We start from the raw sequence: 21,238 nt of genomic DNA on the forward strand, positions 1-21,238 counted from the left end.
ATTGGTGCCTGCTATAGTCTGAATGTTTATGTTTCCTCCAAATTCACACACTGGCATCCTAATGCCCCAGATGATGGTGTTAGAGGGAGGCCTTTGGGAAGTGACTACGTCATGAGAGTGGAGCCCCTCTGAGTGTGATTATTTTCCTGACAAAAGAGTACCCTAGCCCTTTCCTCCACATGAGGATATAAGTCTGAGACTCAGAAGAGGGTCTTCATTGGTCAGCCTTGACATACCTAAGCACTTCGATATAATAGTATATTTTGTGTCATTAAAATTATATTTATAAAATATTTATAATGCTAAGAAAGCAAACTCTAGGTTCAAAATCTTACTGGTAAGTGTATTTATATACTATGATCTCACACACATGTCAAACATACTAGGTACACAGAAGAAAGAGTAGAGGAATTATACAAAAATACAACAGTGGCTGACTATAGAACTCTGGATAATATTTTTGGCTACACCTTTTGATATTTTTCAAATATTCTAACATGTATATCTAATAAGTGCAAGAATATCTTGCAAATTTAACAATCACCCAAAGAGAACTCTAGAAAAGAGTAATTGACACAATCCAAATAAGTTAATACCACAATTGTCAATAATCACTCATTAAAGCAGGACAAAATTCCGTAAGTCAACTGGAAAAGGTAGGGAAAGAGGTTTACTTGCTGCCTGGCATGATGCCTGAGGATGGCATATGAGCAGTTTCTTCAGAAGTTCCTGCCTTCGGTTTTGGCACCTGACAATTTTCCTGGGGTAACCAGCATAGTAGGTAATTAAACGTTATCATTTGGTTACAGAGTGCTGTACTCACTTTCACTTGAAGAAATGTAATGTGAGGCATAGTATGTGCCCTCCTGGCTCTTACTGACTCTCACCCCAGTGGGCTCAATACTGAGGGGATATGCTCCTTTGTTACGGAAGGTGACTCGGATGGTGTCTCCCACCTCTGCCCAAATGACAGGACCTAGGGACAAAGAGAGAGCTATTATCCTCCCTGGTAACACAGATAAAAAGACACTTTTCTCTGCCCTGTCCTCTGTCTGGCAAGAACTACTGGAAGCAACATGCTTTTTGCGGCAAACAGAAAGCTTGGTTGGTTAATCTATTTATGTACTTATTTATTTTAGTGCCACATGTGCTATGTATGGAAGTTCCCAGGCTAGGGGTTGAAGTGGAATTGTAGCGGCCTGCTTAGACTACAGCCACAGCAACACAGGATCCAAGCCGTGTCTGCAACCTACAGCTCACGGCAACACTGGATACTTAACCCACTGAGCAGGGCCAAGGATCAAACCTGCATCCTCATGGATACTAGTCGGGTTTGCTACTGCCAAACCACAGTGGGAACTCCAAAGCTTAGTTTTTTAAAAGTCTGTTATCACTTTGACATGGGGAGGCTGGAAAGAAATGAGAAAGGCTTTTCTTTCCCCCCTGAAGCATATGGGAGTTCCTGGGCCAGAGGATTGAATCTGAGCTGCATCTAAAACCACAACTGCAGCATCAGTGGATCCTTAAGCCCCTTTACCACAGTGGGAACTCAGAGAAGAGCTTTTGAATTAACTTGTTACTATTTTTATCCAAGTCAGTGCACAGGCTTCTTACCTCTATAAAAAACTATTCCCAGTGGGTACACTCTTCTCATTCTAGTTTTTTGTTGCTAGATGTTTGTTATTTGTGCTAAGTGCCAGGAAAATGCTATAAATCTTCATCACCCAAAGGGACTAAGTTAAATTGTCTTGGATGTGAAAAGTAAAATCGCTATGGATTTTCTATCACCAAAATTAATATTACTACTAAATAGAGAACACAACCACAGATATACAGTACATAAATATTTTTACATAATACATAAAATGAAATTTATTGAGAGCGTCTTATGTGCTCTTCTGAGTATTTACGTGTATTAACTTATTTAATCCTTACAAACTTTATGGGACTCTGCTGTTATTATTGTTCCCATTTTACAGAAAGGGAACACGCACAGAAAGTTGAGTACTTTCAAAGGTCACACAGCTGATAAGTGAAGATTGAGGACAGTCTGAATCCACCCACTTGCTATTTTGCCCAAGTGCCTGAGCAAGAACAGGTATCTGGGCTCTGCCTCAGGGCAGTGTGCAGAAGGCTCTACTACAAACCCAGCCTGTCTCTTTAGTAGCCTGGATTTTATTTCTAAGGAAATGTATCTTTAGCAAAGAGCAGAGGCTAATAGCTTTGCCTATTGAAACACTCTCACATAAATATGCAATTCCCCTTTACCTCTTTGAAGAAAAAAAAAGGTCATCATTTGTTTTCTTTTTTCTTTTCTTTCTTTTTTTTAATCATTTTTTTGCCTTTTCTAGGGCTGCCTCCGCAGCATATGGAGATTCCCAGGCCAGGGGTCTAATCAGAGCTGTAGCCACCGGCCTACATCAGAGCCACAGCAACTTGGGATCCAAGCCGCATCTGCAGCCTACACCACAGCTCACAGCATCGCCAGATCCTTAATCCACTGAGCAAGGCCAGGGATCGAACCCGAAACCTCGAAACCTTGTGGTTCCTAGTTGCATTCATTAACCACTGAGCCACGATGGGAACGCCAAATAAAGGTCATCATTTGAAGGTAGCCTGAGTTTAATATTGAAGATTTACTACTGGTAATTTACATTTAGAAAAATAATTAGCTGCCGCATTTGATTGATGATTGATATTCCACGGCCACAGTTTATATGTAGAAATCATGCTGCAAGTTCTGAAACTTCTTTTTCTTTCTGAGGTTGGTTGTAGCTCAGGGGAAGAGTACATCAGGCATAAATATTCTGTACAGACTCACCTAGGATGCCAAGATGTTCCTCTTCAGGTCCTCTCTCCTTTCGATTTGTGAAGGAGGCATCTTTGTACTCACGGTAAACCAGCTTTTTATATGAGCCTCCAATTCTTGTAGAACCACGTGTAAAAAACACCTCTGAAGCACTGCCAAAAGAAAAAGAGTTAATGTGGCACTCGAAAGCAGAATAGAAGCAGGTATTCACATAGGATACCAACTGAAGAGAAAAATTCTGACCAGCACTCAGAGTCATTATCCGTGATTTACCAAATACTCGAACAGAAGCAGGTAGTACTAGGCACTTCATACAAAGATGTTCAGTTAAAGGGTGGAGATCATGGCATAGAGATTTTACTTGTTCAAGTGATGGGAACAAATTTCAAGAGGGCCCACATTAACCCCTACAGTTAATTGTCCTTCAATAGAATTTTTTAACCAATTATGAAATGTCTAAAAATACGGTAGCTACTATGTATTGCGTATTAGCCTTTAGAAGCTTCCACTTGTTGTCTGAAACTGGCAAGCCAACAAAGTTGGTATCATTCTCCCCCACTTTACAAATGAACAAACTAAGTCTCAGAAAGGTGTTTGCCTTGCCAAAGCCACACCATTTGTCTCTTCTTCCATTTGACAAATGTACTCAACACCTGCACTTTGCCAGGAACCCTGTTAGGTGCTGGTGACACACCCATAAGCAAGCTGGACCCATCCTTGTCCACATGGACTTTATGTCTGTCCCCAAAGACAGGCTACAAACCAATCAATATAAGAAAATGTAATAAGCACAGGGTGTTATAAAATATTTCTTCTGAGTTTGGGGGAAGCGGTGGGGAGAGGACCCAAAGGCTTTCCAGAGGAAGTAATTTTTTACAACTATCTAGAGAAGAAGTGAAGTTAAAAAGATGGAGTATGTATGGTGGGGAGAATGGGGCAGGTGTTTACGAGGAGGAAACAGCCTGCAGGAAAGCTCAGAGGAGAGAGTATGGCATGTTTTATAGACTAGGGCGGGAGCATAGCAGGCAGGGCAGGGCAGAGCAGAGCAGAGGAGTGGAGAGTGAGGCTTGGAGAGATGGGGGAAGGATCTAGTTAAGATTTCATATCCCACCTCAGGGCAGTCGGAAGTCTTTGAAACATTAAAGCACTCAGGATTAGGGTTTTAGGGATCCCTTAGCAGTGGCAAGACTAAGGTAGGGAGATCAATCAGCAGGCTACTTTTAAAATCTCAGTAAGGAGTTCTGTGGTGCAACTGGATCAGCCATGTCTCTGGAGCACTGGGACACAGGTTCAATCCCCGGCCTGGCACAGTGAGTTAAGGCTCTGTCTTAGGTCACAACTGTGGCTCAGATCTGATCCCTGACCCAGGATCTCCATATGCTGCAGGGCAGCCAAAAAATAAAAATAAATCAAAAAAATCTCAGTGAGGGGTAGTGATGACTTCAGATGTGCTGGCAAAGAGGCTGGAGAGAAGCAAACAACTTTCCAAGATATTTAGGATGTAATGAGGCATCATTTGATGAGGAGAGAAGAAGGGATTGATTAAGGAGAGAGGGATCAAGGGCTTGAGTGATGGATGGTGATAGCATTCAAGCAGAGGAAAATACTCAGATTTGTGTTCTGAGTTGGGTTTACATTTGGACCTGTTGATTTGGAGGGGTCTCATCCAAGTGGGATGTCCATTAAGCAGTTCAAAATGCAAATCTGCAATTTATAAAAGCCTTTCTTGGCTGGAGATACAGCTTTGGGAATCACCACATCTGGATGTCAGTGTAGTGCGGACTTAAGTCTCTGCTTCAGGAATCACAGGCTTGGGTAAGAGCCAGGTCCAGCTATTGACCTGTTGTTTGTCATGAGTAAATTACTTAACCTTTCCAAGTAGATGTGTGGTAAATAACGCTTCTCAGAAGAAGAGGTGACATTTGAGCAGAGACTTGAAGCAGAAGTGTAGCATAACTTTACTGACATTTTTGAAAGATCACTTTGGCTATTTTAGGAGTAATAGACTGTAGAAAAGGAAGCTGAGGCAGGAAAAATATCTGGTAGGCCATGAGATATGTATAAGATGTAACTTCTCTGCATCAAAGGACACAATCAAGAGAGTGAAAAAACCTGCAGAATAAGGAGAAATATTTGTACAGCGCGTATCTCTGACAAGGGATTAATATCCAGAATATAAAAAGAACTCTTATAACAACAACCAAAAAACTCCCAAACAACCCACATAAAATTAGGCAAAGGAAGACATTTCTCTAAATTTTCAACAAACACATGAAAAAATGCTCAATATTACTAATCAGGGAACTGGAAACCAAAACCACAATAAGATACCTCTTTGCACTCATTAAGATGGCTATTAATTAAAAATGGAGAAAGGGGAAACTGCTGAAGGAGGTGCTGCCTGCCATAGGCCAGAACCTCCGCTTCCAGGGCCTCTTCACCAAGTGTTAGGAACAGCCCCACATCCTGAGAGACAAGAAGCCTGCCCAGGCCTATCTCAGCCACAGCAAAGGCAGGGCTGCCTCTTACCTCGCTGGGCCACGGGAGGATGAAGACATGCTGGCAGGGAGTGGGCTAACCTGCTCCAGCACCAGCCCAGCCCCCTGGCTGTGAAACCAAAAACCAGGACACTTCCCCTGTGTCCTGGGCCGATGGCCCCTCAGGGAGGCAGCTCTGCCCACAATTCATCCCTCCTTCCAGGATCCCAGTGTGGAGCAGGATCCAGTGAGGCATTCCCGGCCAGCTGTCTCTAGCACGGCCTCAAGGTGGACACTAGCCCCTGCTGCTGGAGGTGTTGTGCTGCTCCCACTACAACAAATGAGCCATGTGTGAGAGAGAGTCTGGAGACGCTAGTGTACCATGTGGTCAGTGGATTGACCTCAAACAGTAGTGTACACTGTAGTCAATGGACTGCCTGGAGATGCCTGTGTACTGTGTGGTCAGCGAACTTCCTGGAGATGCTAGTGTTCTGTGCAGTCAGCAGATTGACCTCAAACACTAGTGTACTCTGCAGTCAGCAGACTGCCTGGAAATGCTAGTGTACTGTGTGGTCAGTGGACTGAGACCTATGTGAAAGGAAAGGTTATCCAACCCACGGACTATTTTTGAACCAGAATTTGCGAACCTGTAATACGGAATTTTCCTTTTGGCCAATAATCAGGATTTCCCTATATGTCATTTGGACATTGGTCACTTGTAGGAAATTTAAACCCTAATTTTGACAGCTACATTGAACATGATTTGTACTGAAATTAACTTGTCTAGCTTCATTTGGTTTTAATTTTTAAATGTCTATAAAAAGAGACTTTGGGGTGAATAGGATGGAGGGTGGGTGATTTCTTTTGTAAGTGTAAGATAAACAAACACGCATTAGATACCAAAAAAAAAAAAGGAAAATAAATGTTGGCAAGGATACGGAGATATTGGAACCCTTGTACATTGCCGGTGGGAATGTAAAATGGTACAGCTACTGTGGAAAACCATAAGGTGGTTCTTCAAAAAATTAAAAATAGAATTATCATATGATCAAGCAATTTCACTCCTAGTTATATACCCATAAGAACTGAAAGCAGAGACCTCAACTGATACTTATATGCCAATGTTCATTATTCATAATAGCCAAAAGGTAGAAAACACCCAAATGTCCATCAACAAACAGGTAGATGGATAAATGAAACATGGTATATGAATAAAATAGAGTATTATTCAGCCTTAAAGAGGAATGAAATCCTTTTTGTTTGTTTGTTTGAGGAATGAAATTCTGATGTATGCTATAGCATGGCTGAATCTTGAAAACATCACGCTAAATAAAATAAGCCAGACAGAAAAGGATGAATATTGCATGATTCCACTCATATAAGGTGCCTAGATTAGGCAAATTCAGAGAGACAGAAAGTAGGATAGAAGTTATCAGGGGATGGGAAGCTTTTGTTTAATGGACACAGAGTTTCTACTCGGAATAATGAAAAACTTCTAGAAATGAATAGTACTGATGATTACACAACCTTATGTACGTACTTAATGCTATTAGATTTTACAATGCTCTGTTTCCAGAAACAGGAAATGAATTAGTCTAATTGTATTCAGAATTTTCTGAGAATTTTGTTGAGCATTTGACAACTTTTAAGTCTATTCTTTTTCATGGACTCAGAAGTCCTATTTCTCAAATTTTAACTCACTACCAAGCACTTTAATAAATATTTAGCAGTCTAGTTACACAATTTCAGGTACCAATTAAAATTTTAATTGCTAAATCAGGCTTTTGTGATTCTTTTATGGGGAAGCATATTTTGAAAATAATATATTTTTTTTCTGAATTACCTTCCCGGTGCTGTTAAGTTTTCCTTGGTGAAGGTATCTATTCCGGAGGGTGCATAGTTCCAGATAATTTCCTCAGCAGCAATGTAGTAGTGTCTAATGTATTTGCCATGGATAGCATCCTCAGATGAAGTCTTTTTACAGTCTTGTACCCTGAAAAAGGCCTGCAAACCAGCTGAAAAACACACAGAAGGAAGACACTGGTTAATGAAACCAATGTTTTTCCTATTGCCTTGTAAACACTTGGTGAAATGACAGATGGAAATTGAAGAAATAGACGGCTAGAAACAATTCTATAAACAACAGTTGTAAAGATATCACTCACGGAAAATTCAGACAGTGAAAAAAATTTCTCTATATGGCACAGAGAAGTGATATTACTAGTGTTTTAAAACATGTGGAACCCATTACTTTGGGGTTTCACTATGGAGTTCTTTTGATGAGAAAAAAAATAGGTAATAGGTAAATAATGTGGGGAGAAATGAATATTCACTGTGTTTCACTGAGTCTGTGCAGTGACCTTGGCATTAAAATAAATAATGCTTTAATGAGAAAAATTAGATAAGTGATAAAGGGAGGCTTTGCTATATTTTAAGAAACAGGGTGGGTGGAGGAGAAGGAAGAGAGTGAATATGTATTATTATTGTTCTCTCAGATAAAATGGTTATGCACCTGCTGTGCTGGGCCTTCTGTGGCCAAGGTGACATTTGATGAATGAGATTATGTTTGAAGGGCAAAGTAACATACTCAAAACCTTAGATTAAATCTAATTTCTTCAGGAGGATGATATTACAAACTAATATTTTTCAAGAACTAGGAATATATTAGAGAAATGGAGGAGATTTAGCATGCTAAACCAAGGAATAGCTAGGCTCAAATAAAGAACAAAACTGGTTATGTTTAATAGAATCAAGTAAAAAAAAAAACAAGCTACTTTTCAGCACAATACACAAATCTTCTTGTGTTTAAAATATTATGTATTTTACAAATCTGAAAAACTGTATATAGTATTATACTTTTAGGTAGGCCTATACATTCAGGGCCATTTCTTTTTCTAAAAATTAACATATTTTAAGTTTTAATTATTTTATAAATGATCCAGTCTTTAGATTTAAAAAAAATTACATTATGATGCATATTGTCATAGGAATAAAAATTAAGTAACCAGTTCAAAGCTCAGATCATTCCAAAGGTATTTAGCTTTCAGATTCTGATTTCCAATCATCACTCTGTTAAAGGTATAACTGAGACATGACTCTCTTTTCAATTGGCAGTTAATTTCAGGTAAAAGTGCCTTACCTTTCAGATGGTTTAGATTCTGACAGCTAAGCATCCATTCTCCAGGGTTCTGAGCCACCATGAAAGCATCAAAGAGGGTAGCAGGAAAGAGATTGATGGTATCAATGCGGTAGTTCTTATTAGTCAACACTTGCCCGTGGAAGAAAGCTGCATGCACATCAATTTCATTACCCATACCAAAAAGATACCATTTTACTCTGTCTTCAGCACACATGGAAAGTCCTGGGAGACTTCCGAAAGAGTATCCATTCACAGCTGTAAGTCAAGAGTAGAGATTGTGACTAACAGACATTGGTGCCTGGAATATTGATAGTTACCTCTACAGAAATAAAAGCAATTTGGGTTGGAAAATACCATGGGTGGCACACATACCGCTATTCCTCCCTCTGTACCCACATCAAAGAGTGTTAATCGATCACAGAACACTTTCATTCTGGACCTGAATTCAGCCTTGGGATTTTTGTCAACATAGTTCTAGCAGATGAACACAACACTGAAGATGAAATCTTCTTTGTTATAAATTACACCTTGGAATATTCATGTGTGCATTTGAATTTGTGCATATGTACATATATTTATACAAAATGTACAAACAGATAGTAAATAGAAAAAAGACTGAAGGTTATTTAGTAATCAACCATGTATCATGGTGGTGGTGATAGTATGGATGATGTCAATGTTTTCTTTTTTGGTTTATCAGAACTTTCCCAGTTTTCTACAGCGAATGTGAATTGCTTTTGTAATAATACAGGGAAGCTTTTTTTTTTTTTTTTTTAAGATTGGATGACAAAATTGGAAGAAATATGAAGGAGGAAAGAAGAAATTCAGGGCAAGGACAGTAGGGACCAGTGACCAGAGCCACAAAGACCTAAAAATTCAAAAGCAGGACGGCTTGAGTTTCTTCAAAGAAACTTAAGGACACAGTTCAAATAGGGAGGTCCTAGAGTTAAGATGGAAATCAGTTTTGGGAAGCGCCGTGAGTTAACCAAATGCAACAGAGGTACCAACCCAGGCCCAACCAGACTAGAAGTTTGAGTTTTTAACATCTGTTTTGATTAGCACATAGTAGAGGTTGGATTAAATTATGGAAGAAAGGATCTTCCAGCCAGAAATAAGCAAAAGTTGGAAACAAAAAATCTGTACTTTGTTAATTATTTTTCTGCTTTAACAGAACACTTGTTTTTGTGTTCTCATTTTTGAGTAAGAGTTATTTTGAAGAAGCTAAATGCAAACAAACAAAAAATCTATACTTATTGGTCTAGCTGGTGTTAAAGTGTTTGATTTTTTTAAGCAGATCCTAATAAACTGTGTCACTAAACTCATTTTCTTGTTTCTGAGAATTAAGAAGAAGCCTAGGCAGGAGTTTCCTGATAGCCTAGCTGTTAACGATTTGTCATTGTCACTTCTGTGGCTTGGGTTTGATCTCTAGCCTGGGAACTCCTGTATGCCACAGGCATGGCCAAAAAAAAAAAAAGGAAAAAAGAACAAGGCTAGGCAGTAAGGAAAACATTTCTAGAAGAAATAAGTTGAATTAAAATATATAAAAAATGATGCAAAGTTGGGGATAGTGAGGGACAATATATAAATAAAAGAAATACCTTTTAGAACCAATGGCTTGACCTATTTTCTTAAATATAGTTTAATGATTTACCATATAATTAATTTAACAATTTTAAACTTCCTCAAATAATTTTTAGAATGAGTTGGGAGGATAAACATATATAAATATAAAACACATACACTTAACTACAATTGAAAATATCTTATTCTTATCAATTTGAAATAAATTTAATCTGCCTGCCTTTACTTGGCTTAGTTTTGATTTGACCTGCTAAGTTGAATATCAAGTTGCATGTCCAATATTCTTTGTTATCAAGGCCACATATTAGAAACACACTACTTATTCAAGTGAGGGAATATCTTAGCAGAAGTAATGGATTGAGAAAAATAAGATAAAGGTCTTGCGTAATCTTACAATACATTCGGTTACTCTCCTTGAAGTCTTCATTGTCTTGCTCCACTTTCTCTGGTTCAGAGCAGTAGGTTTTGATGTTATCTTCTAGATACCAGCTGAGATTTTCATCCACCACAGAAAACATCACCACAAATTCTTGGTCAATATTTTTTTCTTTTTCTTTATCCAGAGAATCTGAAGTGAAAATTACTATTTCAGTAGAACTTAATTTTTAGCATAAATGTTAGCATATGATCTATAGTTTTAGAAAATTTTAATGTTTATTTTCCTAATAAACCACAAATCTAGACTCATGTTTGTTTGTTTGTTTGTTTGTTTGTTTGTTTTTTTTGTCTTTTTGCTATTTCTTGGGCTGCTCCCGCGGCATATGGAGGTTCCCAGGCTAGGGGTCTAATCGGAGCTGTAGCCACTGGCCTACGCCAGAGCCACAGCAACGTGGGATCCAAGCCGCGTCTGCAATCTACACCACAGCTCAGGTGCAACCTACCCCACAGCTCACCGCAATGCCGCCGGATCCTTAACCCACTGAGCAAGGGCAGGGATCCAACGCGAAACCTCATGGCTCCTAGTCGGATTTGTAACCACTGCGCCACGACGGGAACTCCCCTAGACTCATGTTTTATAAATTTGGAAACATTTAAGGAATTATATATTTAGTAACTTGAATTTGTAAGATACTCATATATCTGGATGTCCACTGACCATAGAACTATTCAATGCTTTTTTGCCAAATGAGAAAGAAGGTTGTAATTTAAAGTTGTGTATATATTTTCTGGTGTATATAAGCCACAAACTGAGACAGCAAGTCTTTGTCAGTAACTCATTATTGTTCAATGGGATTTAGATTTCCAGCTTGTAAGCTATGTTTTTCTCTTCCCCCATGGTGTCAAAAATACTGCGATAATAGTTTTATCAACACAAAACAGATAACTACAGACCTTTCACCATGAAGTGTCACTAAGGAGTCATGTTTGGTAAAATCATACACCTTTTCTAAATGACTGCTGGAGGTTAGATCCAGCAAACCTACCCCCAAGGAGAGCATATTTGTTGCGGTTTAACAGTGTTCATGAATGCTTGTGCCATATATCCCTTCTTCCCCTGATCCTTCCCTGCATTTTTTCCTAGACTCACCACCTCTCTACCTTACCTACTCAATCATGGCGCAGAAGACAACGTATATTTGAAAAAACAAACCTCCCTGTCTTCTGTCTTTGGTCATTTACTGCAAGTAATAATGAGAAAATGTACCTTTTCTACAGTGTATTAAAGGCCCAATGAGCCCTGAGGCAATATCTTTTGGAGCATCAATGTGGGAATGGTAAATCCTGGTCACACAATTGCTGTCTTCCTTTCCAGGACCTTGTTCTGGGTTGGCATGCAATATGTACGTATGCTGCTCACCCGGATGCACTTTGTCATCTGCTTTTTGAAAATCTGTGGTGTTATCAGGATAGATGGCCCCTAGGAAACAACATGCAATGAAATTACAAATTGAATGTGTTTGAACTTAAATGAAAAGAGATGGTCTGTTGATTCATTCAGCAAAATTTTACTCAACATTTCACATATGCCCCCTTGGGGATGCAGTGATGTCCTATTTGAACACAGAAGAATAAGGAGCAAAAGCCTACAAGGCCTGAAAATTTGATAGAAAAAGTTGTTATTTTTTTACACTTGACTGATTCTTTAAGAATCAGTAAATACATGTATCAGGAGCATGGTGACCTTGGTTTGCAATTTATTTTATTTTATTTTGTTTTATTTTATTTGCTTTTTAGGGCCCCACCTGCAGCACATGGAAGTTCCCAGGGTAGGTGTCTAATGAGAGCTACAGCTGCTGGCCTACACACAGCCAGAGCAACGCAGGATCTAAGCTGTGTCTGCAACCTACACCACAGGTCATGGCAATGCTGGATCCTTAACCCACTGAGCAAGGCCAGGGATCAAACTTGCAACCTCATGGTTACTCGTTGGATTCGTTTCCACTGAACCACTATGGGAATTCTTGGTTTGCAATTTAAAGAACACTTTTGTCCTAGGGTTGTAGTATGAAAGTAAGAGCAAAATGGCTACCCTCTCCTATAATTTGAATCTTCTTATATAAATAGCAAATTTTTGCCTATGAAGTAAACATGGAATTATTTTATTTTTTATTTTGTAAATTTCCATACTTATGTAAAAGTAGAAGGAATAATCTGATGAACTTCCATTTTCCCAACAACCCAGCTTTAACAATGATCAATTCAAGGCCAATCTTGTTTCATCTACACCCCCACCCACTCTTCTCCTTATCATCAAGTCTTTCTAAAGCAAACCCCAGGCATTGTATCATTTCATTCATGAATACTTAAGTATGTATTTTAAAAGATAAGAATACTTTTTTCTTCTAATGTAGCCACAGTACAGTGATCATATCTTAAAGACGATCAATACCCTAACATACCATGAAACTGTAAAAAATAAGATGGCAGTTAGCTTTTATGCTATGAAAATAGTTATTTGGCTTAGAAAAACAAATAAAACTAAAGAAGGTCAACATTCACCTTGTAAAGCAATATCTCTTTTAAATAGAACACCAATAATTAATTACAACTAATTTTATCCTAATTTCCACACTTGATCCTTATAATTTCAATGAACTGTAGCATGACCTCAACATTTTTTTCCCTTTGTTTGTGCTCTTGGCATACAGAAATTACGGAACTCGAGCCACAGCAGTAGCCCAAGTTACAGCAATGACAACATCAAGTTCTTAATCACTATGGCCTCAGCATTTTTGCTTATGATAATAGCTGGCATTTATCGAGCTATGATTAAGTACTGTCATTGTCCCTATTTAATATATGATAAAACTGAAGCATAGAGAATTTAAGTAACTTGCCCAACGTCATTCAGCCAGTAAAAGGCAAGGGTACACTCTAGCATTGGTCTATTAGTTTTGAAGGCCTTGGTCTTTTTTTTTTTTTTTTTTTTAACAACCTGATTTTTTTTATTAAAGTAGGAAATATAATTTATTTCATAAAAATTAATTTTGTTATCATAGGAATGCTAAATGTTACTTACAGGCTGTAGTTTACAGAATAAACAGGTGGGGTTGGGGCCAGCCCTGCACCCTGCTTCACTGGGCACATAACTGTGTCCACAGCCCAAGCAGGTGGTCCGGAAGCCCTTTGCCCCCAGGGGAGGTACTCTCTGTACTCAGGCTCCTAGTCACTTCTCCTCAGAGCATTTGCTAAGGGACCTGGCTCAGCTGCCTGGTTGCTTGGGGAAGGGGACTGACTAGAGGGCCCTGGATCATCCTGGAGATGGGGAGGGTCGGGGTCCCTCCAGAGCCCAGGGCACTGCAGGAGGAGGCACAGGAAGAGGCACATAGAAAATACACCAACGGACCTTGTGGACTCAAGCAAAAACAGGCACCCCAACCTCCAGGTGGCCCAAGACCGACGCAAGGAGGATACATACTCACACACAGGCAGGGATGAGTTCCTGATGGGGCACGCTGATGTGCCTGCGGATAAGAGCACCTGCACACACATGCTCGTGCAAGCACACCCCAGAGATGAGAGAGACGGAGATGGAGACATTGCGAGGGCCCTGCAGTGGCACTCTCAAGGCACTTGGGCTGCGTGCTCCTGCAGTTGTCTCTCAGGCCTCAATAAGCAGAGAAACCTCCATCCTACTGGGAGGGGGGCATTGTGCAGACATAGGCACAGCAGCCATGGTAGATTGATGGAGCCCTCAAATCTTTTCCAGGCTTTTCTTATAAAGCTGGACAGTTTCAACCCTCCCAGGAGGCTTCAGCCAATTGATTTTATGCTCCAAGCCCTGGTACACAATTTCTGGAAATCAGATTAGAAATGGCACCTGGCTAGCTGGCCTGGCCTCAACCCACCAAGAGCTGCCATCTGGGCACTGAGGCAGCCGGCTTCTGAGGATGGGACAGGGAGGAGGGGAGTGGCAGACCACATCAACTTCGACCCCCTAGGGATCCCATCAGAAGCTAGAATGACAATGTGTCCAAACCCCAAAGGCCTTCAGACAGCAGCTCTGGAGGCTTCTAGGTATAAAAGGCAAAAGAGGCCCCGAGAAGGCAGTCATGTGCCTGAAGTCATATAGCATTTTAATGGCAAAGCTGGAGCTTTAGCACTGGTCTTTGGACACCAGGCTGCCTATGGCATTTTAGAGCCTGGGAAGAATACATAGGAAAGCCCCTCACAGCACTGGTGAGGCTGCCCTCAAGGCCATGTACCACACAGGCCCACACGGCCCAGACCAGGAGCAAGTGGGGAGGCTGGGCCCACAGTGAACAGGCACCTCTATCAGCGAAGGCTCACTACCTTTGTCCAAAGCAAGCTCCACACAGGCACGGGGGTAAAGGTCTGTGGCCTCAGCCTCAGGGGCCAAGCCTGTTGTGGGCCTGGCCCCTTCAGGGGCCTTGATTTCTTTTTTAGGAGCCTCTCTCAAACCCAGCAGGCCCTTGACTGGCCATAGCCAGCCCATTCCCTAGGGGGGCTGCTGGGTGGTGAGACCCCCTCATTCCCATAAGCCCCCCATTACATGGCAGGGAAGCCAGGCTGGGGACGCTGGCTGGCACTACAGCCCCCAAACCTGCTTTCCTCCCAGGAGACCAGACTTTCAAATGCCAGGATATGCCCAGGCTGGTCCCAAGAGCAGCTCAAGGGGTCAGTGCCTGGAGCTGACACTTGCTTTGTCCTGAGTGCCAAGCAGGAGAGGCTTTTGATGTGAGGCTTCTCTGCTGGCTCAAGATTCTGGTCCCAGCCAACCCCAGACAGCCAAAAAGGGACACAGATAGGCCCTTGGAACGTCTTGGAACAGACAGGCAAGGGGGTACCAGCCACTCCACACTGGCAGCCCTGCCTATCAAAGCTGACCTCAGACTCTCCTGGAATGCAGAGGAAGGGTGAAAGAGGGCAGAAGGGAGGTGCTTGTGGAGATCAGAGCAGGGAAGACGGCCCTCCACCCTTCCTCCTCCACTGTGGGCTGGCATGGGAAGCCCAGCCAGGCTGCCCACCTCCCAGCCTCCCATGTCTCAGGCCTGACTGCTAGCCGATCCTCAAAGCCACATGGACCCCAGAAGCTTAGGCTTATGTAGCTGGAGGCCTTCTTATCCACCCCTTCTCTTTTACAGAAGGAGAAATCAAGGCTGAAAAAGGCAGATCTTGGATTCCTGGGCACTAAAGGGATGCCAAACTGCACCAGCCCTCCTGGTCTAGGGGCTGCTGGCTAGGAATGTCCCGGCTGCCCACCCCCCCACCACCTTGGGTGAGGGAGAGAGGTGTCCATGGGGGATTCTCACCCTCGATTTCTTTCTCTGCTAGGGCCCCCCTTCTGGGCATATCCCCTCTCTGGGAGCTGAGGGATCACAGTACTGGAAATTCTCCCTGGCTCAAAGCTGGGCTGTCTCTCCCACATTTTCCCTGCCAGGGAGAAGTCCTTGCTCTTAACCACACAAAGCACCACTTATTTTCTTCCTCCTCCTCTTCATCAAGTACTAAGAGTAAAATCACAAACACTAAATCTAATCTTTGTTCTTCTTGTACCATCTTTAAGGATTCCAAGTCTTACATTCAAATGACCTTTTGGTTAACGTTGTGTCTCAGATGTGACTCTGGGATCATCCACTCACATGCACCATTTGGCTGATGTATGAGAATACTCACATTGCCTTAGCTGGGACCAAGTTTATCCAAAGTTAGGATGAAAGGTGACAATGGCTATGATACGTTCACATGTAGGAACTTCAGAGAGATGACAATCCCTTTTTGAGTCCTATTTCTTCCCTCTGGATTTTTTGCCTTTTCCAGGCTTTGATGCATATCAACTATTTCACTTATTTTGACTATTTGTCTAGCAAGATGCTGGGCACTGGGAAGGAAGTACCAGCTCTCACTGATTCTCATAGCATGAATCCACCCAGAAATCCTATCACATTCACACTTCACACAAGCAAGCACAAACAAGAGAAACATGGCATTATTTGATGAACAAAAATACATATTCATAAAATAGTTTTGAGCTAAACAACCCAGCTACAGGTCTTATCCAGGAGGAGAGTCTATACTCCCAAGCATTTAAAAGTGCTCCTACTGAAAAGGAGGAGGAAATTCCAGCCGGCATATGAGCTGAACTTACCTTCATGTTCCTTATAGTAGGTCATTCCATGTGCATGAAAAGTATAGGGTCTAGAGGCAAAGTTTTTAAAATGTACATAAACTCTATCTCCAGTTTCAGCCTTGATAATAGGGCCTAAAAACCCAAGCCAGACAGGTTTTTCTATAGTTGTCCTAAAGGTTTCATCTGTGTACTGAAGGTAAATGGCCTTCTTGTACAATCTTCCAATTCTATTGGGGCCATTTTGAAGATAGATATTGGACTGTTCCCTGCAAAGAAAAAGAAAAAAAAGTATTAGGAGCCATCATTTCTGGGGATAACATTATCACTAAAGAAGAATGAATGACCATATCACATTAAATGTCTGCCTATTGTCATGGGTGCCTCCAAAAAATGAAAAGGAGAGATGGCACTTAGCCCTGCTATTTTAATTATGTCAGGCATCCCACCTCAGCCTTATGGCAGACAATCATGTGTAAATGCACCATGAAAATATAATGCATAACCAGAGTATTTCCTACAAGATTTTCATGTTAGAACACGGACATATTATGGAATAGAATATCAAATTAAATTGAAATATTAAAATAAAGCAGTTGTGGGAGTTACTGTTGTGGCCCAGCAGGTCATGAACCTGAGTAGTACCCAGGAGGATGTGGGTTCCATCCCTGGCCTTGGTCAGTGGGTCAGGGATCCGGTGTTACCATGAGCTGAGGTGTAGGCCGCAGACATGGCTTGGATTCTGTGTTGCTGTGGCTGTGGTGCAGGCTGGCAGTTGAAGCTCAGATTCATCCCCTAGCCTGGGAACCTCCATATGCTGCAGGTGCGGCCCTAAAAAGCAAAAAGCTAAATAAAAACAAAACAAAATAAAATAAAATAAAGCAGTTAAGGAGTTCCCACAGTGGCAGAGTTGGTTAATGATCTGGCTTGTCTGAGTGGAGGTGGTGGTTTGATCCCCAGCCAATGCAGTGGATTAAAAAATCCCGTCTTGCTGCAGCTGTGGCGTAGGTCCCAGCTCTGGTTTAGATTTGATCCCTAGCTCAGATACTTCTATATGCCTCAGGTGTGCCTGAAAAAGGAAAAAAATGTAGTTTACTAAGACATTTCTCACTTGGGGTGCACCTCTTTCAGCCACTGGAAAAATTTGAGTTTATAGGTAATAAATCTGAATATGTGAGATGTCATAGTGTGTGTATGTATGTTTTTTCCTAAAATAAAATTAATAATGCTAAAGTAATTCTATCATTTTATTTCTTTTAGCAAAACTAAAGTTGGAATTGATGCATGCATTGTGTATGGGTTTTAAAATTGCTTTTGCATTCAAATTACCCCTGTGTTTTTTTAATACATTGCTACCAAAAATACTTGAATATTGAATGTTTATATTCTGATTATTGGCTGATTAATAGTTGCTAAAAACTTTCCTTAAAATATCAGTAAAGTAAATAGAAGCCATGAGAAAAAAAAAAAAAGGAAAAGAAAGAGAATTTGGCATTCAAACTTTTGAATTGATTCTCAAGTTCCTGTCCTAAATGGAAACTGTATTCCTCAGTGTGATCTATTTATGGGCAATGCCAACTAGCCATTCATGAGAACCCACTTAAGACTCGGACTTTGGCAAGCCCCTCTACAACCAAGGCCTCCTCCACTGGAATAAAACTGTAAACACTTTGGCTGATGATCTGGGATATGGGTGTGTGTGGGGGTGTGTGTGTGTGAGAGAGAGAGGGAGAGAGAGTGTTTTGCCTACTTTGAACTCAGTAACATTTGATGCCTTACCATTTTCCACTTAATCCATGTGAGGCCATATCAAACCTGCATCCTCACAGAGACTATGTTGGGTTCTTAACCCATTGAGCCTCAATGGGGACACAATAACCCTCAAATTCTTGAGGCTTCATTTAGATACAGTGTGTATTTATATTTCCTGAATGTGACTCCATAGCATCAAGGACTATATCACATTTGATTTCAATTAAACTACAGCGGGTTTGTCAAAATGCTTTCATTGCATTGAAATTCTCCTGTCTTAATCATTTCCTGAAATAGGAAGAGCATTGCCTAAGCTTTGGGATTTGTTTTTTGTATACAAAGATTTTGGGGGGGGGTGAAAATTACTTTTAAAATAATTGATCTGGGAGTTCCCGTCGTGGCGCAGTGGTTAACGAATCCGACTAGGAACCATGAGGTTGCGGGTTCAGTCCCTGCCCTTGCTCAGTGGGTTAACGACCCGGCAGGCGTTGCCGTGAGCTGTGGTGTAGGTTGCAGACGCGGCTCGGATCCCGCGTTGCTGTGGCTCTGGCATAGGCCGGTGGCTACAGCTCTGTTTAGACCCCCAGCCTGGGAACCTCCATATGCCGCGGGAGCGGCCCAAGAAATAGCAACAACAACAAAAAAGACAAAAGACAAAAAAAAATAATAATTGATCTGAATTTATAATCTATTCAGGCTTTAAAAAATTTTTTTTTTCTTTTTGACCTCACTCATGGCATGTGGAAATTCCTGGGCCAGTGGATTGAATCCACCCCACAGCAGTAACCAGAGCCACAGCAGTGGCAGTGCCAGATTCTTAGCCCTCTGAGCCATCAGGGAACTCCCCTATTCAGAGTTTTTAACGTTTAGAATTTCTTATATACACACAGCAATATTAAAAGTGTTTTTACCATCTTGTCTTTTTTTCTTCTGAAACAAAATTAAATCTTAACCAAATTGGGAAATATTTCCCATCATGTAATACTTTGGAGGAGGTCTGTTTGTGTTTGCTTATGTTCTATCTCCAAAGGAACACCAAAGGTCATTAGGGTATGTCTATTTAATTTCAAGAGCACAGCTTGGGGACAAATGTTCAGTTACTGGAAATGTGCAGGAAGTTTGCCAGTCAGATATCCAGTCAAAAAAAAAATCTGTTATTATTGCACTTTGATCCAAACAAATAACTCACATTAATTGCAGTTCTTCCTGTTGACAATTGCAACATGCTCTTTTCTGCTCATTACAATAGATATGCCCCCTCTCAGTAATCACCTGCCTCTGTTTTAGCCCTCCCCCAATTCCCATAATCCTTCAGCAATTCCCATAATTCCTGGTAGATTCATATCCAGAAGTGAGTTTTTAATGGTAGGAAAATTAAAACATTTTTAATATTGCCTTAGTAAGGTAATAACAATGTCACTCTTTCCCATAAATTCAGAATGCCCTCAGGGATCTTGGTTTATGTTTAGACATGGTTAATAAAATGTGGGTAACATACATGAAAATTTCTGGATTCTTAGCTTCACTAATTGAGACATAGTATTTTAGTTTTCTACGGCTGCATGACAAATGATCACAAAGTAGCTTAAAACAACAAATAAATATTATTTATTTATTTATTCATTTACTTATTGCCTTTTCTAGGGCCACACCCGCGGCACATGGAGGTTTCCAGGCTAGGGATCTCATCGGAGCTGTAGCTGCCAGCCTTTGCCACAGCAACTTGGGATCCGAGCTGCGTCTGTGACCTACACCACAGCTCACGGCAACACCCGATCCTTAACCCACTGAGCAAGGCCAGGGATCAAACCCGCAACCTCATGGTTCCTAGTCAGATTTGTTAACCACTGAGCCACGACGGGAACTCCAAACATCCACTTTTTATTTCACAGTTCTATGGATCAGAAGTGGGCATGGCATTCCTGGGTTCTCTGCTTAGGTTACCTCAGGGCTGATATAAGGATGTTGGCTGAGCTGAGTACTTGTCTGGAGAAATCCACTGCCAAGCTCAGTCAGGTTGTTGACAGGATTCAGTTCATTGTAGTTGTAGGAATGAAATTCCTGTTTCCTTGAAGGCTGTCAACTGAGGATCTCTCCCAGTTCCTTAAGGCCACCTGTATTGCTTTCCAACTGACCTTTTTCATCTTTAAACCAGTAATAATTTGTTGAATTCTCCCTCAATTATCTTTGAATCTCTCTGACTTATTCTTTGTCTACCCAGATCATGCCCCTAGTTCAAAGTCAGCTGTGTCATTCAGTATAACATAAATTGTGGGAGTGATATCTCATCATGTTCATGGGTTCTAGAGATTTGGGGTAGGTTATCTTTTGGGACCATTAAAAAAATTCTACCTACTACACACTGGAAATACAAGAAAAACAGTCAAAATTGAACTGGTGGACAAAGATTCAACCTGGGTGTACATAGCACAAACTCAAGTGAATTATAGGTTATAAGTAGCCTACCTTCACCAGCATAGTATAAAAACTATATCTAAGTGTCAGTCTTCTTTTGGATATGTTCTTGGGGAAAATAGCAACTTCGATACCAAATCCTAGAGCTTAGAAGGTGTGAAATGGTATAAGTGCTTCACTTGCATATATGCATGGGCTGTCCTACAGAAGTGTTTGTACCACAGCAGCTTTTGCTTACTAGTTTCCACTTAGTAACCTTGCAGTATGAGTCATCATAAATGACTTTTCCAGATAATTTTAGGTCATGATTATGTGTCTTTAAAAATCATTTTTAAAATTTAAGACCATGTTTGAAGTAGTAAAATGAATGCCTTCTGTGCAGGTTTTTTCATTACAAATGTTTTGTTTACTCCCCTGTTTTCTTAAACGGGCAGTACTAGGAAAAAATTCAACTTTTTTTTCTGATAGTAAAAGTAAGTATTAACATTTATAGAATACTTATGGTATCTTTTTTTCTTTTTCTTTTCTTTTTAGGG

The 21,238-nt window shown here is 40.8% G+C and overlaps 1 protein-coding gene across 2 annotated transcripts in view; it reads right to left on the reverse strand.

Annotated features, from left to right (window-relative positions):
• Positions 1 to 21,238, reverse strand: part of CP (ceruloplasmin) — a 65,776-nt gene that overhangs the window by 42,341 nt on the left and 2,197 nt on the right. For both annotated transcript variants that reach the window (XM_047784376.1, XM_047784385.1), the window contains exons 2-8: positions 16,557 to 16,804; positions 11,652 to 11,864; positions 10,401 to 10,574; positions 8,426 to 8,680; positions 7,130 to 7,301; positions 2,822 to 2,961; positions 824 to 976 (exon numbers count right to left, since the gene is read on the reverse strand). In XM_047784376.1, the coding sequence (XP_047640332.1) occupies positions 824 to 976; positions 2,822 to 2,961; positions 7,130 to 7,301; positions 8,426 to 8,680; positions 10,401 to 10,574; positions 11,652 to 11,864; positions 16,557 to 16,804 (1,355 nt within the window). The remainder of the gene's footprint in view (positions 1 to 823; positions 977 to 2,821; positions 2,962 to 7,129; positions 7,302 to 8,425; positions 8,681 to 10,400; positions 10,575 to 11,651; positions 11,865 to 16,556; positions 16,805 to 21,238) is intronic.

Source organism: Phacochoerus africanus, chromosome 1 (assembly GCF_016906955.1).
Source record: "Phacochoerus africanus isolate WHEZ1 chromosome 1, ROS_Pafr_v1, whole genome shotgun sequence".
Classification (NCBI taxonomy): Eukaryota; Metazoa; Chordata; class Mammalia; order Artiodactyla; family Suidae; genus Phacochoerus; species Phacochoerus africanus.